This window comes from Mycteria americana, chromosome 1, assembly GCF_035582795.1.
Source record: "Mycteria americana isolate JAX WOST 10 ecotype Jacksonville Zoo and Gardens chromosome 1, USCA_MyAme_1.0, whole genome shotgun sequence".
In the NCBI taxonomy this organism is placed as follows: domain Eukaryota; kingdom Metazoa; phylum Chordata; class Aves; order Ciconiiformes; family Ciconiidae; genus Mycteria; species Mycteria americana.
Window position 1 is genome coordinate 6,937,544 of NC_134365.1, and position 26,524 is coordinate 6,964,067.

The 26,524-nt window shown below is 38.9% G+C and overlaps 1 protein-coding gene across 8 annotated transcripts in view; it reads left to right on the forward strand.

Moving 5' to 3' along the window:
* Positions 1–22,379, forward strand: part of CELF2 (CUGBP Elav-like family member 2) — a 382,430-nt gene extending 360,051 nt beyond the window's left edge. For 6 of the 8 annotated variants that reach the window (XM_075521314.1, XM_075521643.1, XM_075521155.1 and 3 more), the window contains 5 exons: positions 1,804–1,935; positions 7,611–7,790; positions 10,614–10,757; positions 16,207–16,378; positions 17,683–22,379. In XM_075521314.1, the coding sequence (XP_075377429.1) occupies positions 1,804–1,935; positions 7,611–7,790; positions 10,614–10,757; positions 16,207–16,334 (584 nt within the window). In that variant the 3' untranslated portion in view covers positions 16,335–16,378; positions 17,683–22,379. The remainder of the gene's footprint in view (positions 1–1,803; positions 1,936–7,610; positions 7,791–10,613; positions 10,758–16,206; positions 16,379–17,682) is intronic. The other 2 variants (XM_075521229.1, XM_075521474.1) reach the window with 2 other exon arrangements.
* Positions 22,380–26,524: the final 4,145 nt, after the last annotated feature.

Genomic DNA, 26,524 nt, shown 5'->3' on the forward strand with positions numbered 1-26,524 from the left:
TGGATGGAATTCAGCCCAGTCAAAACCAATCAGATCCTTCAGATTTGAGGTTTATATACTTCATTTAAATGATCTGCTAATGAACATGAGCAGAAACACGGAGCAGTGTTGGTCACAGGGAATTCACTGACATTCATTCACTTTGATTTTTTTCTCTCTTCTCTGTTGGTGCCCACATTATCTGACAAAAGTGAGTTTTTACTTGTTTTTTTTATTACTTTTTTTTTAATCAAAGACATTATTGCCTTCTTATTGCTTTGTGGAGAGAGATTGAATAATCAAAGCTGCTTCTACCTGCAACATATAAAATTATTCAAGTTAACATTGCAGATGCTAGGGAAGTTGGGACAAGGAATGCCTCATGGAGTCTCTCCTCACCCACACCAGGAGAGTCTCTTGTACTTTGAGGCCCTATGAGTGCGAAGGCTTGTTTTGGTGGGTCTTAAGGTTGTAAAGGTGGGTTATTTTAGGTTAGAGCTTTGAGGTTTACCCACAGAGTGAAAAAGTTGCTTCCTACTTTCCTTACTGGATTCTGCTGACTGTAGAGACTTCACTTTCTTGAGGGTTCACTTAGTAATCTGATGTGTTTGACAGCTCAAAAGAGCATCAAGATAGAAGTGATCTTAACCATTTCACAGCTAGGTAATGAATAGGAGCAAAAAAGCATAATGTAGACATGATGTGCCTCTGGTAAATCATCAACAAAACTCTGACTTTAAATGTTCACTTTTCAGAAGATAATGCAACTTTTTAAAGGAAAAGAAAGTCTTTATGATTGATGCACTAAAGTAGGGCTCAGGAGACAAGCTAAAAACCTAATTGCTTCCGCAGCCTTTATGAGTGTGATTCATCTGGTATAACTTTACCTACCTGTAAGTTAAGTGTTTAATCTATACTGGTTATTCAAGACCCTTCTATGAGAGAGACACGTATTTCTAATTCATCCAACCTGTTCTAAATTATAGCTCTTTCTAAGGTGCTTTATTACTTTCCTATGACAAGAGAGTGAGTCTCTTTCTCTTCCTAAGCATGTAGTTTAGATGGATTTATCTCATCCACCTTCATCATTCCCTTGGCATTGTAGCAGCAAAGACCTTTCCTCCACCTGAGCCTCAGCTTCCCCTCTGGCAGAGCTTTTGGGAGTGCATATAGTATCCTTTATGGGGTGCATATACATGACTAGTTATGTACAAAGGCCAGGCTAAAAGCCTGCAATAAAATGGACAGTAGTTGCATTTTGTATTTGGCTGGTCATTCTTCTTTTTGTAAACTTCAAGGGTTTAAATGATGTTCATACAGTGTCCTAGAGCACAGCCATAATGGCATAGTGTCTCACTTAGAATAATTAAAATTTCTCTTAGAACACATGGGGCCCAGAACAGAAAGCCATTGTATGACAAAATTACAATGAGTAATTCTATTTTTGTTTGATGATAGAGTTTAAAATGTGGCAAAATCTCAATAGCCTGGTTAGCTGACCAGCCTGGGATGCTAGGTTGATTGACAAACATTTGAGAAAGTGACTGATCCCATAGTTACTGTTTCTGTATTATGTTTGCAAATAATAGCACCATGCTAAATGTTGTGATCCACGCTTTGCAGTTCAAGGCTTATCAACACCTTCCATGAACAAACATACTAGTAATATCTTGAACAAGGTTGGTCTGTTGGTCTCATTTTCTTTTTTTCTTTTTCTTGCAAGTAGCCCTGTTGTTGAGCTCAGCATTATTGTAAGCTTTTTTGTGATAAACTAAAATAAGCAAAATATGGCCTTAATTTTGCCTTGCTTTTTCTTCCTTTCAGTGGCTGCATCAACCGCTAATTCCACAGCTGGTGCGGCCATGAATTCTTTGACTTCTCTGGGTACTCTCCAAGGATTGGCTGGAGCCACTGTTGGACTGAATAATATTAATGCACTAGCAGGTACCGTAAACAGTGAGTATTTATTGCTGTGGTGGACAGCCTTCCCCAATAATCATGCCACTAAAACTATCAATTGTAAAGCGATGATATGATTCTTTTTAATCTATATAAAAAATGAGGGGGTCAAGTTGATCTAGTTCCATTCATGGTACATATGCAGTTCTGGAGTCTTTTAGTTTCACATAGTTTGCTCTGCAAAGTGAAGTCCTTTGGGTCCCTGCACAAAGACTCCTTTTCTTGCAGGGCATATGGAAGGTAAAAGAAATGTCACCAGGGATTTGGGTTATTTAGGTTATAGGAGAGGCTCCTTTGTCATTTAGGGAGTCTGACAACAGGTATATCACCCAATGTACAAAACCTCACTCAGAAATGTAGTGATAAGAAAGATCTTTGCCACGGAGGCAGTCCTTTTAAAATGTCTGTAGGAATTAGCAAATTGACTTGAGAGCAACATACTTTAAAAATGAAAGCAAGTCTTTGGCTTTTAATTGGCAAGTAAAAGAGAACGATGCAGTCAGTCACCTGTAATACCAGAGCATGCACACCTATCCTATGACATCTTAAACAAACCCTGGCATCTCCAGCTAGGTAGATGCCAGCAGTTGTTAGAACATTATTCCTTGTTCTTAGCCTTGGTCAAGATTTTCCTGAAGAAGAAGGATTTTTTTTTTTTTTATTGTTTCTGCTATGATGACTTCACCTTTGCCTGCAATGGAAGATATTTGTCCAGCTGCATTTTCCCCGTCCCTTTTTTTTTAGCTGCTGTTGCTCCTTGCATTTCCTTTTGCAATGCAAGGAATCTATTTTGTCATTGCCAGTCCATGACCCATCATAATGTACCCCCAGGAATGGATGTCCTCCTCAGTATCTCTTGCTCACTCGGATGCTCTGCATGATGTCCTTTTTGTCACTGTTACTTGGCTGCTCACCCAATCTTTTTGTTCTGTGATCTCTGGTTGTCGTTGTTGGGAGTTGGGAAGGAAGGGGGCTAATGGATGTCGATGTAGCAATGTTGAGTGGTTGCATGGGGTCTTGTGTAAAACAGGTCTTGCTTCTGGCAAGGACATGCATATTTCACACAACCAACCTCATAGTCAATATGACTCAAGAACAACTTAAGAAAAGTCAGTATTAGGTCCCGAAATAGGAGATGTTAGTTTCCTTTCTTATTATTATATTAGTATTAAAGCAAGCCACTAAAAATGGCATGCATGAAAAGCTAACGTAATCTCCTCTCATGAGCTCTCTTAGTAAGAGCTGTCATAAGTAAGAAATCATTAAATGTCCTTTCCTCATAAACAGTCATTGTGCTTTACTTCTTTTATAAGAGTCACAATATCAAGAGTGGAGTGTTGCTTCCCACTCCTTCCCTCCCACAAATACTAAGAACCCAGGCACACTGGAGCACTCCAAGATAATGTCCCCTTCATCAAGATCGAGCAAGAATGAATCACCTATGAGCTCTTGACTTTGCGTGGGAACCCTTCTGTTGCACTCCTTTTAACAATTCTTGCTAGGCTACAAGCAAAGAGGTTACATTTTCTCAGCAAGTATTTTGAGGTGATGTGTGTGCAAACTTATCTGCATGTGTCATTCGAAGTGTTAATGACGTATTCACAACCTAGTACCAAATTTCAGCTTGTTTTAAGCCACCATTACTTCCACGGACTTGTACCAGCAGTGGCTTCAGTCCCAAATCTTCTTCATGGATGTTTTTATGGACACAGAGAGTGTACGTGCCTAGAATATCTGTATGTGTATAGCACTTACAAAATGTATGTGGATATGTCTGTCTATGTATATACAAATACGAGAGAGATCTAAAGAGGGGAAACTGCTTCCCCACAACACCACAGAGTGTTGTGGCACTGTCTCTCTCAGAAGGGTGACACTGATTATCAATTTCAGGTACTCGTGATGCTAATGATAGGGAAGCACTGTTCAAATTACAACCACCTCCCCTATCTATTTTAATGACGAGCCAGTGCTTTTCCTAGTGACCACGTCTGATCCAATCGTTCACACTCAGACCTGCCTAGGAGTTTGCCTTTGGGAAACCTCATGTTCAGTGAGTCTGATGTTTCACACTATGTCATGGTCATAAGCACTCCAGTAAAAACATTCAAACATCATTTGGTCATGGAGGTTCCTGAAGTAATTGTACAGAGGAGTTGGACTTGAGTGACATGCTTCTCATTGGGGAATTCACAAGAGTGATCCAAAGCACAAGAGTGATCCAAAGCTCAAGTCAAGCAGAGCTTAACCCAAATATGAATCAGAAGGTGGCACTGGGCTTGGGCATTGATTTACACAGAGGTTTTGGAAGAGGTACTCTTCTGTTGAAGCCATGTCCTGCTCTGTATGTGAGAATCACAAGGAGAATGTCTTCCAGGCTGAGCTCAGTAGGCGACTTTTATCTGTTCTCTGGATCCTGGCTAGGTCCATGAAAAAGAAGCTGGGCTGTGGAGACTGATAGTGCTCTCACTGTAGAGAGAAGTGTTGTACAAAGCTGTCTGGAGGTCTTAAAAATTAAAGTGGAGTATGGTAAGTTTAACTGTCTCCAAGGGTTTGGCAACAGTTGTACGTACATTTGGGGGTTCACCCAGTCTTTCCTCAGTTGTGCTTGAAGCATCTAAAACCTTAAATGACAAAAAATGACTGTCTCCTGTGGGCACATAAATGTAAATAATGTAATAACAAAAAGAATTATGAATAATGAGGAAAAATTAACAGAGAGAGAGGAAGAGATTCTTTGCAATTAAGAAAGAACACCATGGATTCAGGATACTGGACAGCTATGACACAATATTTGTGTGTGAACCCAGGGCAGTCACTTAGCATTTCTGCCCCCATATTTACATCTATAAAATGGAGATAAAACTATTTGTGACAGATTTGAAGGTGCTTGGAAAGCACTTTAAGAGAACTTTGGACTTGCTAAGCATTGTCACTTTTGTATTATGTACAGTAACTCAAAAAAGTAGAAGGCCATAGATGAGAGACTCCAAAAGGTTATTTCACAGAAGTGAGGAAGGGACCAGAGTTCAATATCAGACTGAGCTGCATTGGTAACGATAATAAAGAGATGGCAGAGATGTGTAACTGCAGCTGGACCTTGTAGATTTCATAAAAATGTAAAAAGGGAGAATAGAAAAAATGTCGAGAGCTTTCTGCAGATCTGTTTTGCTCGGGAGGGAAGCGTATTTAGACACGTGCGCTGCGGTAGCAGTAGCAGTGCCCTTCCCAGAAGCAGTGCGGTGAGCCAGGGCTGTCTGACTGTTTGCTAATCTGAAATCATTTGGTGGGAAGGGGCTATTGATTCTAGGTGAAAGAAGGGGGAGGATGCTGCCCACTGCAACACAAAGCATGTTTATCTAATAGGCTGATGACTCACAAAAGATAACATGTTATCCTAATGCATCCTCTATTATCAAGTTATTTCAACGCTATAATAAAAGGAGAGATACAAGCTGCTTTATCAGGAGCCTTTACTTGAATCAGTGCTGTGTGTACACCCATGCAAGCAGTGACACAAACCTAAGTACAAAAACATCAGAGCAGGTTAAGGTCAGGCTCAGGATCAAATTTTTTTTTTTTTTTTTTTTGAATCTTCATTTTCTAAATGTCCCATCTTTTAGATGTAAGATGCTTCACAAGCTGACTTGGTTTGCAAGTTTTTGTTTTATAACTGGAACCATTATACAACAAATATCTGGCTCTCTTGTGCTCTGACAGAGGTTTTTGTTCAAAGCAGTGGCAGCCAGTACCTCCTATCAGGATACAGCGATGCTCTGAAGTGGGGTGGAGGGGAAAGAGAAATCTTCAAAGTGTGAGACTTTTTATTAAGGAAAGGCTAAGAATATCACATCTCTGTCAAGTGTTTAGTCACACAAATTATAGTGATATCAAAAGGTATAATTTATGCAGTACAGTTCTCTTAATTGGCACAGGCTCTGGTGGAGCCAGAAAGGTGCCACTTGAGCAATTGTCCTGATTATCAGAGACTCATAGGAATACACTTTTCAAATCTACAGAAGAGATAGAAGAAAACTAGTAGGTCAGCATCTTTATCCGTCTCTGTCAATGCAGGATAATTCCCTGCAGTATTCTTTCTATCTCTAAATTACTCATGTGATAAGGTTTATGCCACTTTCCTTGAAGATTGTTTCCCAGTCTAATAGATTTCATTGTTAATTCACTATAAAGTGTCCTCTGCTTCATTTCCTCACTTTTCTCCAATTTACATATAACCCCTTATTATTGCTCTGAAATTAAGCCCTCTCTTTCTCGTCGATGTTCCTAGCTTTTGGGCCTTAATATGGCTCCACCAGTCACCTCTTCACCCATCATTTTACCAACCAAAACACTACACAGTCAATGTCTAAGAAATGGTCACTGGTGGTTCTGGGTGCCCCGTTTTTCTGGTGACTGATCTAGTGTACCTCAAGGGGCCTGGTTAAGCCCTTTTAAGTTGTTTGTGAGCTGTTCACCTAAAGACTGGGGAGCACAAGATGGCTAGTTGTGCAGAAAACATGGCCTGACTCTCAGTCCTGATGAGCACGTACTGCTCTGGTTGAGACAAGTCAGAGGTGTGGGCGATGAGCAGGTCTCTGAACTCTGCCACCCCTTCAACGGCCAAAGAGACTGTAGCTGTAACAGAAATTTCACTTTTTTTGGAATTTCTGAAAAAAAAAAAAGTGCTAACACTGTTAACTTCAACGTGGCTTGCTTAGGAGCCATGATGAGGAATAGAAGCAATGGAGAGAGGCTGTAGCCCAGGAGTTTGTCCACCATCAAGTCAGAGTAGTAGAACTTCTTTTGCAGACCACGCTATTTGCACGGATGAGGAATGCCGTTTTCCACACAGCTAGCAGTCCAGTCTGAAATTTCCTCTTTGGCAGTCATCCCAGTTAAATTAATCTGTTATTTATCAGGATGTAGAATCACTTTAAAGAAAAAAAACTAAGCACCTCTGCTTCCAGTGAGAAGAAAGACATTGCTAGAACCAAATGCTTTTGTTTCTTCATGAAAGATGCCTAGTCTGGGTGAAGCACTTTAGTCACTCTAGATGTGCTGCTGTTCATCTCTTCTGGAGTAGCTGGAGGAGGAGGGTGGAAGCGCAGAGCATCACACTCCGTCTTCCTACCACAAACCTAAGGGACGAAGCCCATAACTGCACAGAGGGTTGTGTCAAAATGCTGTTAATCAGGGTTCTCTGCTAACTCTGTATAAGCAAAACACTCCTGATACGGCGTGGTCGTGTCCTGTTGATAAAGACCCTGGTCAGAAAGAGTTGGTTTCCTCGCAGACTGCTTTTTCCCAGTGGCCAGCTTGCACGGATGCAGGTCAAATGGGTCCCACTCTACCAGCTTCAGATACCCTCAGCAGAAGCACAGATGTCAAGGAGGGTGGGCAGAGAGGCTTTCAGGAGCACCGAGCTGTGGTACTTGCCAGTAGCAGGCTGCATGCAAGTCCGTTTGACTGTGCAACCCTTGTGCTAAAGTGATCCTGACACCAAAGTCGTGTTTCTTTGTTTTCAGTCCCATTTGCTGAAGTGCCGAGCTGCATGCACTGCCGTCGTTGTCAGTGTCATATAATACCAACGACTTTCGGAAAGCACTAATGAACAAGTGCAATTTCTTTTCTCTATTGTTGGGTTTTTTGTAAAGTTGCTCAAATGCTCTCAGGTATGGCGGCCCTGAATGGAGGACTCGGCGCAACAGGCTTGACGAACGGTACGGCCGGCACGATGGACGCGCTCACCCAGGCCTACTCAGGAATCCAGCAGTACGCTGCCGCCGCGCTGCCCACGTTGTACAGCCAGAGCTTGTTGCAGCAGCAAAGCGCTGCGGGCAGCCAGAAGGAAGGTAAGCGCCCGCTGCCGGCGGAGCAAGCCCCGCGCCGAGCAAACTACGCCCAGCCAAACGAAAGCGGTGTCGGGGGTTCGTTTATTCACAGAGGCTTAACGAAGGACCTCCAGTAGCCTAAACTTTGATTTTTTTTTTTCTGTTTTCTCCTGTTGAGTATTGCTACTTTCTTTAACCTCTAATGTAATTCATTTTTTAACCATCTCTCCTTCAAGTTATACTTTACTGACCATCCTTTCTTACATGAAATCATTTACCAACCACCGCGTAAAAAGGCACCGGTAACAAAAATCATCCCTTTATGGGTGCCATTCTCTCTTCTGGTTTCCATTTTCTGTGATAATGGAGTTAATCTGGTTAGGTTTAAGGTTTTGAGTTAATGTCACGGTCTGTTTTCACTTTGAGTGGTTCTTTGCTTAACTGTGGGTCTTGCAGGGAAGCAACTAAGTGAACGATTGCCCCCTCTCCCCGTGCCAACAGCAAATAAACCTCAGGAACTGACTGCTAAGAATAGATGAATACTAATTACAAGATGTTTAGGAAAATGAGGTTACCCGTTTCCCCTCTTCTGTTCCCCTGCACGCTTCCCAGGCATTTGGGGGGTTGGTTTCTGTTTTCATTACTTTCTCTCATCCTAATTTCCAGCTAATTCTAGGAGGACAGGAAAATATTGCATGCTTTCTAAGATTGTATCTATGTTGTCACTACTGTTCTTGCCAGGGCTAAGCTTTGGAAATAAACCTAGTATAATATCCTCAAGAGAAATTTTTTTTATCCTCTTTTAAAATAGTATCTTGTACTGTTATGGGAAGTGTTTCCTAGGAAGACAAATCTGGCATTCCCCCAGCTGGCTATTGTATAAGGACACTGGTGTTAAAATGTATATTTTCTCTGAATTCTTTACTTCATTTACTGCTAACAGCTTGGATTATTTAAAATGAAAGGTTGGGGGGTTTTTTTAATTAACTTTTTTTTCCTCATTTTTTCGTGTTCTCTGCATTTCTCTTTCATCTCGCTCACTTTGGTCAGTGACCACAGACTATTTGACACCAGAAAGAAATTGTTTATTTGGTGTCATTGTAAGATACATATTGGAGGACAGTTTGATTTTTTCTAACTCTTTTAATTTTTTTCTGTTTATGAACATTCATATCAAGTGTAGGCTTACTTTTTATTATTATGAATTGGCAGTGTCCCTTTTAAAATACAGTCTTTTTTGTTATACGTCTTGTTTTGTTTAGTAAGGGGTTAAGTTGAAGTGAGTAAATTCCATCATTGTGTTTTGTCTCTTAACATGATTTCTGATGGAATGGTGAAGAGTCTGGAGTGGTTGAGGACAAACAAGTACCAGAGAAAAATGCTATATAAATATTAAATGCTGAAGCACAGTGAACTGCCTCATGCATATGCTCTAAACTATTGTTTAATAAGTTTTTTCTTACTATGTTAAAAAATATTATTTTCTGGATAGGATAGTTTACTTGCGGTAAGAAGAAATAAGTTCCAGGTGGCCAATTTTTTTTCCTTTTTTTTTTTCACCCCAGAAAATTGCTTTTCTTTATAAAAACATTTTTTTTTTCTAATCCTTTTATCCGCTCCTTTTGGGCAAACATTGCAACCTTTTCCTTCAGGCTGAGAGAGAGCAGCCAGCCTGGTTCTTCTGTATGGGAGAGGTGAGGCTTCGTGACTCTGTTGCGGAAGGTACTCCATAAATCTGATGCGCGCTTTCCTCTTCCTCTCCAGAAAACCAAGGACATCACATCTGAGGCGCACTTAAGTTCTATTAAGCAAGGGAATACTTTAACATGTTACTCTAGATGTGTTTTTAGCAGAAATGTTTGTTCCCTTTGTGTACCAGTTATGCTCCTGGTGTCTGCATGGGAAGGCCACATGTCAGGCTCCATCATACATCATGTTCTTCCAGGCATCCGTTGCTCATTTCCAGTATGTTATTGTAAAGGAGAAATTGAGCTAGGGAAAAAAAATAACCTATTAGTGCTAGGATGAGTGTTTAAACCAACAGCACTAACAATGTGTACCTCAAATTTTGGCTCTAAGAAAAATATTCAAAGCACCTTTGAGTTTGCACCTTTCTTTGCAAACTCAACTTTGTCTACAGCCACTTTAATTTCAACCCAAGTACTTTATTTTGAACTTTTTTAAAAGACTTACTTTACAAAGTTTCTTGCAGGAGACAGAGCTTTCTATGGGGAATTTGTATTTAAAAAAGAAAGCTGTCATTTTGAAATGAGTCAGTACAAATTTAATTCTGAGGATCTTCCTCTCCATGACTTCCTTGATTTCCAAGTCACAAGGTTTGCTTTGTCTTATCCTTTTTATTCCCATCTCTGCCAGTTTCCTGCCCTGTGAGTTTACATCTGTGATACTCAAATCTGAGCTCAGCTCATTGCATTTCCATAAGTTCCCACAACTAGAATTAAACCAACAAACCCACGCGGGTGTTTGAGGCAGCAGAGGACTCCTTGTGCAGTTCTTGGGGTATCGTGAGAGAGTAATATACTGTGTACCTGTTTTCCTAACCTTAATTATACTGAAAGACACTCGTATAAATTGAAGAAAGAAGCTGCAGTTTAACTTCTTCTGTAATAGAGTTATCCAGGAAATGCTTTTCAAGATAGGATTCTCTAAAGAGCTGCATTTCAGCTCTGTTCCTTTGATGATCCACTTGCTTTTGTTCCTTCAAAGTTGGAAAGTGAAATGCTTTCTGACCATCACCTTCAGTAAGTATTATGGAAAAATAGATTAAATACAGCACTTGTAATAGCTGTTTTCATACTTTTGTTTTGTTTTGTTTTCCTAAAGGTCCAGAAGGGGCAAACCTCTTTATTTACCACCTCCCCCAGGAGTTTGGAGACCAGGACATTCTGCAGATGTTCATGCCTTTTGGAAATGTTATCTCTGCTAAAGTCTTCATTGACAAACAGACCAATCTGAGCAAGTGCTTCGGTATGTCAAATTTAATAAATCGAATAGTAAAAACCACATGCACTGTACTGAAAAGGGGCCAGGAAAGAAAATTAACAGCAATGTGAGAAATGTCATACTGGAATCTCATTCCAAAAATAATGGACTGTTAATCCTCAAATGAGTGGGAAGATGCACAGACAAACTAGTTCTAACTAAAAATTGGATATGAAAAAACAATAATAATCTTCCAGTCTGACATCTCGCATGAATGTGTCAAGTACATGAAACTAATTACACCCTATGTGGGGGAATGTCATTTAGTATACTATTAAACTGCCTTATTATGGATACCTAATTATTCTCTATTGTATAGCTGAGCCACTTAAAAACGCTCTATGTTTAACCCATTACTTCTGCATTACAGGAATTTCTTTCTTCTGAATTAAGTACAAGATTTTGCAATTAGTGATTGAATGGCGTGTACATGTAGTTCAGAATGCTTCGCAGACAGTTGGTGTCTAGATATGCAGCTCTGGCTGTTGCGGGCGGGTTCCAGTGTGTTCTGGAAGGTAGCATCTCTCCTTACCTTCAGGAAGGGATGAAGGGAGCCTCACAAGATCAGTGTCAAGTTTCCCAGAGAACACTTTAAGCTGCCAGCAAATTAGATCACAACAGAGGAGAAGATGATATGTTGGTATAAAACAAGTTCTAGGGTTCATTAAGTGGGCTGATGTCTTTTGAATAGCATAGATGCACCAGTTCAGTGCTTTGATGGAGCGGAGTACAGAATGTAAGCGAGTGGCAATCTGTTAGAGCATTGGTCTAATAATTGTGGTCTTATACAAGACATGAGGAGGGTCTAGGAGGAGGAAAGAATCTCTTAAAGATAAGTTTTATAAGGTTTGACCTAAAATATTAGAGCTTCCATAAAAGTGACAATTCTTTGTCAAAGGAATGCAACTCTATGTATGACAAACGAGAAACCAGTCTAGACAACCCCCCAGTTTCCAAAACTCTTTTGTACCAACAGTGTTGCTCTTTGCCCAGCACCATCCCTTAATTCTGAAGTGTCCCCATTTGAAGTGTCCCCATTAACCATAGTACATGCTTCTTAGCTTGCATATCATTGCTTTTTTTAAAATCTAGGTTTTGCTAAGATGTGTCTGTCTAAAGATTTGTCTCCACCAGGGCCATTCAAGGGCCCCACACCTATTGGGCTTTAACCCATCTTGAAAGGGTTTAAATTTATCTAAACAGACGGTACCCAAACATGAGGAGAATTCATCAAGTTACTCAGAAATACCTGCTGCACTGGAATTCAAGCCTTGCCACAATCTGAGTGTTTTTCACCTGAAGATGAGCCCTTAGTACACTTGGAAAGTTAATTCGGTTCAGAGAAAGGGTATGACATGCTTACTGCATTTTCCAGTCTTTCAGTTCATTTTTGAAGCATTCACCTCTTTAGGCTTTACAAAAAATTGTTCATATAATAGTCCAGCACGTTTCTGCAATGGGTTAAAACAGTCCCTGAGGCTGTAGCAAATTTGAAAAGTGGAATTGAAATGGACTCCCTATTGATCTGGAGCCAGTTCAGTTAGTATGTTGGGGTGGCAAAATCGTTGTTGAGGTCTCCAGGAATCTTGATGAAATGTCAAATCAAGCTACATTAATCGAAATGCAGCAATTGTGGTGACTGCTGAAAGAATGTAGATTAGTTTGGGCAGACGGCTCAATTCATCAGCTCGCTTCCCACACTTGCTTTTTGTGGGTTTCCTTTTACTCTTTGATTACCTACTTACACATTTGTCTGGATTTATGGGACACAATTACCTAACTTAGAGTGATGCACCGAGGTTATCTTATTTGAGGGAAAATGGAGGAGTCAACACCCAACAGACGGAGGAGTCCTCTGCCTTTTTGGCATTAGTCAGCTTTCACTAACATTTCGATTTCTCATTCTTCCTCCCCAGATATTCTGCCACCAGTGAGAGAGTTCTGCATTAGAAACAAAAAGTACTGCAGTGGCAGAGGAAGTTGAGATTTTCTGATTCAGTAGGTGACTACTTGGTGATGCTGCTAATCACAGGCAAAGCCTGAATTAATCCTGCTAGTTTAACATACTAGCATACTCTGTATGTACCTCCTCAGCTTTATTAGCAAGAATCGTCTATTTGTTGTTTTGGTCCCATATTTGTGTTTTAAAAAGCTTTATTTTTTCTCCATTCTCCCACCCAAAAACTAGGACAATAGTGCATCTGAAGAACCCATTTCTCTCCTGTAACATTAATGCTCATTGCTCTTGGTACAGTTTGGGTTTGGTTTTTTTGTTTGTTTGGTTTGGTCTTTTTTCCCCTTGTAATAATAATAATAATAATAATAATAATAATAATAATAATAATAATAATAATGATGTTTTGCACATGCTTGGTGCTTTCTACTCTGGAGTTTCCAATATCCTGCCCAAAAGAAGAGGAAGTCAAATTACAGATAAGGACAGGTTGAACACCAGAAAGGTGAAAAGATTGTCCAAGGCTGTCCACTGGCAGAATTGGGAAGGGAAGGTGCATTCTGAGTTGCAGGGTAGTGATATACAGTGATGAACTTTTATGTAACACTGCTTCTGAAAATGAAAAATTACTTTTCTTTGCAGAAGATGGACTTTGGCATTATTTGCTTTCTTGTCCACCTCAAATGAATGCTCAAGAGATTTAAATGGTGATGAGGATGACAGGACAGTGTTCACGCCTGGAAGTGCTCTTCCATGAGTTCTCATGGGCTCTAGCTGATTCAGCAGACAAAGGGTTTCACTCTTCAAGCTTATCTCTCGCCTTTCATAAACCTTAGAATAAGAGAAATGAGAGATGTAAAAGCAAGGCAGAGGAGGGGAGACCCAATGACATCGGTGCATAAATGCAGTCTGCCTCATAGCAAAATTGCTACTCGAATGATTAAAAATATTTATCCTGATTATAGAGATACCTAGAGATTTAAAACAAAAATCAGAATTGTCATGACAGGGTCTTTCAAAATTGATAAGAAACATCATCCCATCCTCATGTAACGTGCGGTTTAAACTTCAGACAAAAAATGATGAATGGGTGCAATCAGAAAAAGATAAATAAAGGGAGAGCTTCCTCTGTAGGCTTTATAAATGAAGGTTCTCAATAAGGGAGAAGATGAAAGTGTAACAGGCTAATGTAGATATAGCATTCTGTGTAAAGAGACAAATTGTGAATCACAATAACAAGTGAATGATAAAGGTTGATGCCACCGATGCAGCACAGAGGTTGTATGTTTGAATTTGTGGCTGAGTCAAGGAAGCTAATAAAGAGCCATAGAATGAGGTGACTTGTCTCAGCCCCCTGGAAGGTAAGCATAGCCTGAGCTGATTGTTCTTCTGTCATCAGTGGAGGTATCTAAATTGGTGACATGAATGGTGGGTGGAAAAGCCACCTCTGGGAGTGCTTGCTCCTCTTCATTCACCATTCATAGAGGCCATCTAAGTGACTAGTTTAGATCAGTTTCTTAACTTTCAGGTGGCTAAAACTAGCTAAGAAGAAAAGGAACTAAGGTGATGAGAAGTTCATAGCAGAAGACTGTTCTGAATGCACTTAAGAGAACAAAGTGAAGGTCAGGAAAGCTGTAGAGGAAAATGCTGAATTGTCAAGGTAGGTAAGAGTAGCTACATCTCGGTTGTGGAGCACCTGCCTGGAAGGTGCTACAGCTGCCTTCCAACTCATGGTAGATGTCTTTTCTATCCCTGAGGCAATCCTAGAGACCAAGGCTGAGATCTGTGAGCTGATGGAAGTACACACAGGAGTGCAGTGCTAAGACAGTGATTGGAGTCATGTGAACAGAGAGATCTCCTAGAAGAAATAGGGGAAAGGAAGAGAGTGATGAAGCTCCTCAAGATACGGCAGTAGTATTAAGAGGAAATGATCTAGTGGAGAAAGTGAGGAAGTGACAAGAGTTAGTAAAACCAAGGAGAAGGTATGGAGGAACATTTATTATCCCTTAAGGAGGTAACAAATAATCAGCCGCAGAACAGCATGAATAGAGTATATTGGCTTTGGCCAGGAGAAGGTCTGCAGAGATTTAAGTGAGAGGTGTTTCTGAGTGGAAGGAACAGAAGTTAGCCAGAATTGTCAGAGAAGAGTCTTAAGTTAAATAGTTTGGTGAAGTTGATTTAAGGTGAAGCCATAGGGATGGTCTATGAAGGAGAGCAGATGTACAAGGACCAGATGACTTGATAAGGGCTTTTTTTTCTTTACAATGGGGAAAATGTATCATTCTGACACTGAAGATGGAAGAGGGCAGCAGTCCAAGGTAAGCAAAAGCCTTAAAAGAACAGGTTAAAATGATGGTGAAAAGAGGTTATGAATCAGAAAAGTACGCAGGCACTAAGCACAAATGAAGAAAGCTGGTAGAAGAGAGGCGCTGAGAAGCCCGTGTGTTAGGACTGAAAACAAAGTGTGTGGGATCCATGCTTTAACAGAGTGAAGGCATATGTGTTAAGGCAAATTCCGGTGCAAAGGAGAGGGAGTATTTCAAAGCAGATGTGTAATAGCAGGCTGAGTACAGTAGTAATTAGCCAGAGTTGAGCTGAGCAGCAGTTAGGTGAGCTTTGCAATTACAAGTGGGAGGCCCAGATATGAAAATGAATTTTGAGCTTCCAGAATCAGGGAGATTCAAGTCCATTATGAACAGAGCATTTGTAGTCTCCCAGGGAAAAGAAAGCTGAGCCAGGCCAGCCATTCTATATTACCTGAGCAAGCATTATCCCCCTAGTTAGTGCTCGCAACTGAGGAGCAGAAGATCTGGGGTTCTCGTCAAGCCCTGCCATTGTCTTTACGATGCTGCTTAATTTTGATGCTTGCATACCCATTTAGGGACCAAGAGGCTGAATTAATTAACATTTAATCTACCTTGAGATCTTGAACTGGAAGGAGCTGTAAAAATACAAAATATTAATATTGCAACTGTCCTAGGCTAAGCCCAAGGAGATGAGTGTTTCATGGCTCGCAGGACCAGTGCCCGTGTACTCACATTCAGGTGTGCAAATGTGTATAGGCATCAAAGTTTGGGTTTTGTTTCTGTAACCAGGCTTTCTGTTTCAGCTTCACATCTGCAGACTGGCCTAATAGTACTTCCTAATAGGCTGGGAGGTATGTAGATATTACACTGAAAAGTGTCACAGTAATAAGTATCTTCAGTCTCTAAGGTAGGTAGATAAATAACAGACTGGAAACTGCATTGCACCAAAACTGGCCAACCGCATCCCAGCTAGTGAAGAAATGTTATGAAGGTAAAGGGGAAGGCAAAGGAAACGGGAGAGGAAATGGGATATGAAGTGTGATCAAAGAGCTAATTGAAAGTGAGGTAAATGTGTCAAATAAATAGTAATAATAAAATCCTAACAAAACGACTTCTGACATTTGTTCTAACCTACAGTTCACTTTCTCTCCCGCCTCCGTTCTGTGTCTCGTAGGTTTTGTTAGCTATGACAATCCAGTCTCTGCACAAGCTGCTATCCAGGCTATGAACGGCTTTCAGATTGGCATGAAACGCTTGAAGGTTCAGCTGAAACGCTCCAAAAATGACAGCAAACCTTACTGATCTTAACCCCAGATGCTTACTGCTCTTATTTTAGCTTTCTTAGGGTAAGTCCCATGAGCAAACCTGTCCTCTGCAGGCGGGTTAAGAAAGAACATAGAGCCAACCTTCACCAAGAGACAGTTATTTTTACAGTTACCACTTCCATTTCCCCACTTGTCCTTATTACACTTGGCTCCCATTTCCTTGCCAAGTAATTACTGAGTTGTGTTACTGTATTTTGTTTTGCAGCATAATTTATCTCCTTTTTAAAAAAAAAATATAAATGTCTTGAAATTCAAAGCAACACACACACACACACACACACACACACAAAAATGTGCAATTTAACTCTGTGAACCCTGGTGCCATTAGCACACAATAAAAGTTGTTTTCTATGGATGGATCGTATTTTACCAGGGTGGCACCAGCAGTTTATAGGTTAAACAAAATGGCCTCATGCCAGTTGAAGCACTTATTTTGCAACAAAAATTGAAACAAGTCTTTCCACTACATCAACTTGTTTTTTGAGGAAATTTGATTTTTTTTTTTCGGTTCGAATCAATGTATTGTTATATATTAGTCTGATTTTACACTGGTCGTCTTTATATTTCACTTTTTTTTAAGTTCTTGTTTTTTTGGAAAGGATTAATGTAAAAAAGATTTAGAGATCTGTTTCTAAAGCTACAGGGTTTAAAATAAAAAAAATAAAATAAAATGAGTGACAATACTTGATGTTTCTTGAGAGATAAATTTAATAATAATAAAAAAAGAAAGCCACAGGCCTGTAAATTTTATTTGTAAAAAGCATTTCTATTTTTATACAAAATTTTTACTGCCTCAGAAATAATGGAAGTTATTTATTGCCTATTGTTAACTTATTGGATACCTAAAGAGCAGCTCTCTATGCTAGCTAGATCCTTTGAAGTAGTCTCTAGAGTGATTGTGCCAAGAATGGGCGCTTTTTCACTGTTGAACCCTACACCCTTTACAGTTCATGCTTTTATCCTCTTGTTTGTATTTGTCTGGTTATTTTGTTCGTAGTTTCCATTACCTAGTTTAAAGTTCAGTTGTCTGACCTTTTTCCCCCCTCCCCGTACCTTTCTGTTACATTTGTAGAAACTGGTTCTTTCCTCTCTTTTCTCCCCAAAGAGGAATCCGTTCTCTCTGACTCCTTTCAGATGGATTCTTTTGGGGTTCCATTGTGCTCTTGTTGACAAGTATTGTAAGTTAATGCAAATTATGTGAACGGCTTATAGACTCTACTGATAAAAGATTTGCATTAGTTTTCTCCTGCACCCATAAAAGTGATTTTGTTTGTGCTGCATAGATTCTATGTAACTTTTTTTCCTCTTCCTTGTTTTTTCCCTAGACATCTCCATGCCCGTTAGCCCATCGTTTGCCTAGCATGTCCCTGTGGCGTCTCAAAAAAAAAAAAAGTTTCATCGTCCCGTCATTGTTTCTGATGTCTTTCTGACCTCACATCATATTTGGTTCTCCTACTGACCTTTGATCTAGTTTGACCTTTGAAATTTGCATGTGACCTCATCTAGCTATGAATTCTGGGAAGTCAATGTGAAAAAACATTGCTGCATTCATGCAAGACTGAAATTTATTATTAGATAAATTAATGATAGGATTTAAAAACAACCTGTGGCAAAATGTTTTTTCTTTCTTTCCTTTTTTTGGTTTTCTTTTTTCCTTTGGGTTTTTTTGTTTGGGTTTTTTGTTTTGGTTTTTTTTTTGTTTTTTTTTGTTTTTTCATTTCGTAAAAAAAAAAATAAAAAAAAAAACAGACTTGAAAGTATTATACAGGGATTGGCATTCTGCCTGGTCACTGGTGACAATAGCAATATGTGTCCAGAGGCACAGAATGTTGGTTTCTAACAGACTACTTCCAAAACAGTTTGAGAAATAAAACTGTCTGATTTTAAGTCTCTAGAGGTCTGTAATAGTTTTTACATTTTTCAGGCAGTGTAAAGTTTTTTGATAAGGCCATTTTAGGTGGCTCACTTTCTCATTAAAGTATATATATAGAACCACTTTTTGTAGATTAGTATAAGAAAATATTTACCCTGTTTTAGGGCAAATGCTACCTACTTGTGTCACCTTTTGCTGAACTGACTCACAGTTAGACAATCCATGGTTTAATGCACATGAAATTACCTATATTTTATACTGTTTCAATGTACAGAAGAAAGGTTACTGTAAAATGTGTTACGTTGGTGCTTCTGTGAATTAAGTTGTGGTTTCATCATGAGTCTTATGGTCTTAAGTGTTCTATGTTTATAAAAGACGAGTTTAAAATTGGTTTACTTGAACAACAAGAACAAAAACAAGATTCAAAAAAAAAAAAAACAAAAAAAAGTTGTTTGCTTAAAAAAATGAATTTCATGTGAAAACTGAAAAAATATTCCAGAATAAGTTTGTGTTGGCTTGTGACGCATTGATGTCATTTTTTTATTGTGAACAATTTAGATGTGTTTGTGTTCAGCAAAATGTGATCGGTTTTTCTTTTAAAGAAAAAAAAAATCAGTGAAACTATAGTGCCAAATTCCAAAGGTACTTTCTTCCTAGAGCTTCAGTGTGTTTCTTGTGTGAAGTAATTTGATAACATGGGTATTTTATTATGTGTTTTGTATAAATCCCTAATATTTAAAGAAAAAAGAGGTTAAAAAGTTTGTTAACTTGCTATCCTGTGGTCTTGTTGCCTGAAATTGTTATTGTTTGTTATTTCTCTTTGATGTTTTTTGTAAAACATTGTATAAGTGCCCATGTTTCACTTTTTTAACCACTCTGCACACATCAATGCTGTGAAAGCAAACCTCACTATGTATTTTCTTCATATTGTATGGAAACCTCTAAGGTGAGAAAGTTTTGAACTTTTAACCCTTTCCACCCAGAGCTGTCTTGAGTGTTAATACCTTTTATACATTCACCATTTTGCTGTTTATTTTTATATATATATCTATATCTATAAATATATATATACTTAGTTTTTTGTGGTTTATTTAATACATGGTTGAAATCAGAACAATGCACAGGGCAGATCTGAAGGACAAAAATATTTTACTGGTGTCTAAATTTCTTCTGTATCTATAACTAAAATTATTTAAAACCGTAATTAACTTGTGGTTTTCCTTTTTAGATTTCGGGGATTTTGTCTTTTCTTAAAGAGCTTTTAATATGCTGCTGGAATATGCTATTCAGTATTAATAAAATAAAAGAAAAAGAAAACAATTCTTTAATTATCTATTGTGTGAGCCACTCTCAGACAGGAGTGGTAAATCCACCATTTGAAAACCTTGAGGAGAAAAAAAAATAATAATATTTTTGTAATTTAAATAAATGAACTTTTGCTTAAATCAGATGCACTAGATCTTCCTGGGTGAAAATTCAGTGTGCACTGCAGTTAAACTACTTTTTATGGATAAAGTTTACATACACTGTAATGTTTGGTGTTACCTGCCATTATCTGTAACGGCAATATATTGGCTTACTCCTGCAGACACTCGTATAGAGAGGAGTAACTTTACTCGTTCAAGTAGTCCATGGGAATATATTTGTGACTGATGTGGGTGTTTGCTGGAGGAAGCTCTGTGTAAGGAACCAGAAAAAGAGATGCTGGTAGCCCTTTTCACTGCCTTGTAAGTCTGATTAGATCGCATTTCTACCGCACAAGTAGTAACCAACAACCAAATTTGGTTTTTCGCTACCGGTATAGAGAATTCATTGCCAATCCAATGCGTGAGCAGCAGTACCTGCTACTGATGATAAAGTGCCATACCTTCTTCCACTTCCTATTTCTATCCGATGATATTTGAAGCCGCCTAAAATTAAAAACAAAGCCCTATATGAACAACATCAGCTGGTGCACTCTTGTCTCTCATCCCCAACTTAAATGCTTCTTTATGTAGAGCCCTGGGATGGAAAGGACTAGCCTCTAGTGATGCAAAAAAGTTTCCTTCTTATAGCACATGCACTTATAAATAAATGATCTATACTTTTCTCACATGTTTTTACTACTGCTGGGGCCTTCCTACACCCTTTGAGGGCTATTTTGTACTACTTGCAGCAATTTTGCATATTCAAAGTATCATCTCACGTACATTATATTATATATATGTACATATATATATATAATATGAGATCATCATTTGGATTGTTTAGACTGTTTCACTAATTTTTCTCATTGTACCCACCGTATAAATTTCCAAAGCTTTTTTAGATGCCCTAGTGTGTCCTGCGGGTTGACCAGTCCAGTTAGGGCGGTGATGCCTTTGGTCCTCAGGCAGTGTAACTCGGTATCGGGCTGCCCCGAATTACGCTACACGGGACATTGGCTTAGCAATGGGAGAGGAGGAATGTTTCCGTACTTCCAGGCAACCGAGATGGGTCATTGCTGAGAAAGTGTCCATCTTGAAATAAAATTTAAAAAAAAAATAAATAAAAATTGAGTACAAAACCAAAAACCCAAACATACACCTCCTTGGAGACAAATTATCTACCCGTTCTCTTTCAAAATATTGAAAGGAAAAAGCTGCAAGGGTGCAAGGGCCTAATAAGAGAGGAAGAAAAACAAGGGAAATTGCTTTACAAAATTCTAATCAAAAGGCTAGACTAGTTGTTCTTTCAAACAAATTAGCTAATTGCAATGAAATGGCAGTCCTCAAAGGAGTAACAAGTTCATCTTTCTTTCACCATAGGGGTTACAGTTCCTTGGCTTGTGCTACTCTGGAATCATTTTACTGTTTCTGTTTTTATTATCTTAAGTGCTAATTAACAAAAGGAAAAAATATCCTGTAGTTTCATTACCTTTTTGGATAATGTCATACAAAAAAAAAAAAAAAAACCTATGTATTTGTGTTTTTTTTGTGCTGTGAGAATTGTTGTTTGTAGATTAATAATACTATCATTTTGTTTAGAATTACAAACTAGTTTTTAAGTATTGTCTGAGAAAAGCCAAAGTTAATGCAATCTAGTGGAAACTGTAAGACCATTTGAGTATTGTTTCTGTTTTATTGATGCATTTGGATTTTGTTGTTTGATGGAATTTGAGCCAAAAAAAAAAAGAACAAAAAAAAGAAAAAAAAAGCAGGCTTTCCTATTTCTACAACTTGATTGTACTTATGCATTTTGTACCAGTGGAACTTTTTATACTGGAGATTAAAAAACAAATGGAAATTTTTGTGGCTTACTCTCGTGGGCCCCCTCGATCATGACTGATTTTCAAGTTTGATTTCTGGACGGTAGAAAGAGAGTTGGTTTTGTTTAGAGAATTCAAAACTTTGGCTTGATTTCTTTTTTTCCCTTTGCTTATATCTAGTGTTTAGAATTTTGTCTTAACAAAAGCGGTAAGTTTCACTTTTTATTCTGTATCGTGCAGTTACACAATAAGGTAATTAGAATTAGGAGTACTCGGTCACTTTGCGTGGATAAATGTATTAGTTAAAACGTTAGGGGTTTGCTTTTTTGCTGTTTAGATCAGAGTTTTTTCTGATTCTTCTGTCCTCATTGTGAACATAACCGTGTAGTTGAAACAGTCAGACTTATTTTTGTAACGTATGTTATTGTGTGATGCAGTTTTTTGCTTCTGTCTCCAATATTAAACCATTTTCCTAATACTTGTCTCTCTACTTTGTGTGTTGTATTGTTGGTGGTCATTCTGTGTTGGTAATACATCTACACACCTCACTGTTTCACGTGCCTGTTTTTTTTTTTCTCTATTTGTTGGTTGTGTACAAAAGATACAGTCGATTCCACCTAAGTGAATATCTGATTGGGGGGCAAAAGAGGATTTGTACATTTTAGACATGTTATGGTTTCTTTGATTTTTATTGTTTTTCTCTCTTCCTCCCCCTAGTCATGCCTTATCACTTGGATGATCTATCTGAGCAGGAAGCATCTTACATAAGTTTCCTGCAAAGCCATATTGAAGGTAGCTTTTTGTTAGCCTTCTAACTGCAAAAGCTTCTGCACACGAACCCACAGAAGCCACCTGAAAAGATTTTTTTTTTTTTTTTTTTTGCTGTGACATAGCAGCCAGTCTGGAAAATGCGGATTATGGAGATCAATTCTTACTAGTCGTTAAAAAAAATAATAATAATACTCTGCCGCTACTTTGCAGAAGCATATGAAACATTCAAGAAAAGGAGGATGTAGCCTTGGGATTTTTTCCAAACTGCACAGTAATCTGATGGCATATGGTATTAGTCAAACTCTCCTTAGAAACTAATCACATCTTAACTAGGGCTGCGAGAGCCTGCAAAAGCCTACCAGGTGATCGAGCTTGTTACGTGCAGTTATACGTATAATAATTTTAAAAAATAAAATAAAATCCAAGTGAGCACAGGAAGACTTTCTATTAAAGCCAGCGGAATTAAAAAAAAAAAAAAAGATATAAATGATGGAAAAAAGATCCCCTGTTGTTCAAATGGGTGATATTTTTGCTGTGGGCTTACAAAGCAGATCATTCTCAGCATTGGCTAATAGTATTACACAAATCCCAGAAGGGACGAAAGGAATACCATAGCACTTTTTTTCTCATTATTTTTTACAGTTGGCTTTTAGCTTTTTTAATTCTTTCATTTCCCATAATTTTTTCCTCCTCACAAGAATCTCTCTGCTCTCCCCCAACCGGTGTCTACCATGATGAAAGAAAAGCTGCAAAAGAAAAATCTATGTTGTTCCGCTTTACAAAAAGTCTCTCTTCTCTCCTCTGTTTGATCACAGATACAAACCTTACAATTTGGAGAGGGGGGGGGGGGGGGAACAAAACCAACCAAACCAAACCAAACCAAACCCAAGGAGGAGAGAGAAGCACTGGCGAGTGCTCTCTGGAATTCAAGCCATACGCCCCCGTCCCTTTCCTTTGTCCCACTTTCTGTGATGCTCAGGAATCGAAGACCACTTAAAAGTGCTCTTATGAGACCCAAATGACACTCCTCCCTCTTGTCTCCTCTCCCCTGGTCTTTCTGGCACTCTGGCTTCGGCTCACACACACAAACACACCCCCCCGAGTAACGTCGTACAAGGTCATGGCGCACTGGGTGGTTCCGTGTGGTGTCAGCAGCGACATTGGCTCCTGCGTTTGGAAGAGTTTTGAAATTTTCTGGTGGCTCATGAGTTGGCCTGGTTGTTGTTGCTCAATTTTTTTTTAATTTTTTTTTTTTTCCCCACTTTTCCGTTTCCATGAAAGGCAAATAAGTAATGAGTCTGGAGTCCCAAACAAGCTCAGATGTCGTCTTGCAGGGGCTGTTGTCAGAGGTCAGGGGTCCAAGCAACTCTTAAGCTTAATCTAAAACAACAGAAGCCTGTAGTGGACAGCCCAGGCAGGAAAGCAGAAACCGGTGGTCAGACTGTATCCTGGGTCTTTGACACCCCTAGAGTTTATGATCCCGATTTGGATAATTTTGACACCAGTGGATTCAGTTGAGTAAGTCTTGACTTGCATGAATGATAAATCAGAATTGGTCTCTGGGTTTTTTAGGTTGTTGTTCAATGTTTTCTTTTTTTTTTCTCCAAAACTTGGTCTTAGGAAAGAAACTAGAGCTTTGTGAAGGGTCTTTTCTTCCAAAAAGACAACTGAAAAAAAAGACTTATACTGCAGTTGGGTTTCTCTTAAATACTCAGGGCTGAAAGATACAGGTTTTTCTTTCTTTTTTTCTTTTTATTTCAACAATGGGGAAAAATGAGTTCCTTAAAGCAATGCAGCTGAACAGTTTGTCCTGCTTAAATGCATGCTTTTAATTTCAATTATGTAAGGCACCTTGCAGTGTTAGCAAAATGTCTCTTTGTTAGCTATATGTGTATCGCCATGGGAAATTACCAAACTGTCACAAGACTTGCTGATTAAAGAATAGCCTGCCAGAGTGTGTGTGCCTTTGCCCAGTGTGACTCTTAGGTATTAGGCTAAGGAAAACAGTTTAACAAAATGTAGTGTGAATCATTCCTGATAAGTGAATAAAGCATTGTGACCAAGCAATCAGATTATTCACTTATCAGGAATCGACTGTACTGATAGTTTGCCTGATTGTTTTTGTTCCTCATCTCTGTTGTAGTTTCACTACTTTGCTGTGTTCTGTTTTTTCTCTCATGCTCTTAGCAAAATCACTGGGAATATCCCTTCGTGTGATCATGAAACATGCTACTGAGTAACAAATAAAAAAAAATTTTTAAAATATAAAAATGATATCTTAACAAAATCTATGCACTTGCTATCAGGAACACAATACTGGATGTGTCTTATATATATTGAACTATAATAGTATTCAATTTCTTAAATAAAGCTTAAGAAAGGATTCTGTTGTCTGTAAAATTTTATGAGCATTAAATGGAAAAAAAAAAAACGTGTTTCTAGGGTTGGGCGCTTTTTGTTATATGAAATCTTACTGGGTACACGGTCTTTAACCATGCCCAGGCAAATGTTATATAATTTGTTTGATATATCATTAATAACAGAGACCTTGAAAATTAGGCTTACTTGAAGTGTGTGGGGAGAAAAAGTCTTACCATTCAGTGACTCAAAAGATACTAAAATGAAGACATTTCTTTTTCTGTATGCAAAAGCAAACGTGCCTGCTATTGCACTAAAACTAAGAAATAGTTAAAGTATGTGAATCAGAAAAGGTAATGAAATGATGCTATATCTGTTCCACAAACAATACTATACTTCTTTTTGGTACGTGACTTTTTTTCCTCCTGATTCTAGACAGGTTTAGAATAAAAAATGAAACCCCGTATGCTCAAAATCACAGATTCAACACTCAAGGTCAAAGCATCTCTTAGCGGAAGATGTGTGGCTTACTGTACATTTCCTGTATCTGAGCCTTCTCTTAGGAAAACATTTGCACATCAAAACCCATGAATTAAATGGGAGTCGAATAGCTAAAACTGTTGAGTACACTGAAAAATATATTCCTTCGATGGCTGTACATTTGCCACAAAATTGTAGGTTTCAAACAATCCGATTTTTATGGAAATACCCGTACTTCTTGTATTTAGCAAACTTTCAGTAATGTCAGCCTTTGGCAGAAAGATCCAGGAGAGTGGTGGGGGTTGCTTTCTTTTTTTCTTTTGAACTGCATTACTGCCTCACTTTTCATATGCCATTATATTATCTGAAAATGAAAAAAAAAAAATTAAATTGTGAAAATCTATCCGCTGCTTGTATCATTCTCCTCTATTCATACGTATTTAGCAAACGTTATTGAGCTCGACATCCAGCGGCCAGGTTTGTTAGACTTATAAGCCCGAAATACGGCTCGCCCGGAGAGGCCATGGAGAGGATTGTCCTCGGTGGGCAGCAGGATGGTCCTGTCCATCCCCCATCTGCACAGAGCTCAGGTGGGGACCCAGCCCTGATTTTCAGGGGCTGCTGATGTAACACAAATATTAAGTAATAGCAACGATTAGCTCATATTTGTATTCCCTCTGATTTTCCTCATTAGCAGACTTTCTTTTTTTCCATTACAGGGAGCTGGAAAGTTGCAGTCATTTTCTGAATCATTCGCCCCTGTTGATAACCTAATTGTTTTACATGAATGCTAATATTTCCCTCTCACACATTTATATCTATCAGCTAAATCAGCAGTAAAGTAAACTCTTCTGGGATACATTCCTATATCAATTAGCAAGGATTTATGCTCCAAAGCACCATTAACATTAATGGGAGTGTGCTCTTTAGCATAAACAATTGGTGATAGGTCTGGTGGACTTTATTTCATAAACAGAGAAGCATTTGAATCTTCGAGAGTTGTTTCCTGAAGATGGGACTTCAGGGAGCGATGTCCCAGCCTCCCCAGGCTGCTCTGGGGACATCTCGCTCACAGGACATGCATAAATTGTTGAGTTCTCAGCAAAAGGAGACAGCTTCAGTTTGGAAAGTGGGCTAACTTCTGGTACAAAGTTTTGCTGGTGTTTTCCCTTCTGAAAAACCTGCCTGACGGCACCCCAGGCAACATTTTCAGCATTGTCTTACGTCCCTCTGACCAATGGCTTGAAAATGGTACTCTTGGCTTACGCACGTCGCTTGGTGCCAGAAGGTGGACGCCACAGAGGTGTTGGAGGGAGGGATTTTGGAAAGAGGCAGAAGACCAGAGATGAAGTCCTGTGGGAAAGTAAGGAGTGGGTTTATCAGCTCCCTGAACTGTAGGTTTCACAGCTCCGTGCCTTTGAGTAACGAGTTAGAGGGGACCAGTAAAGCACCAAGTCTC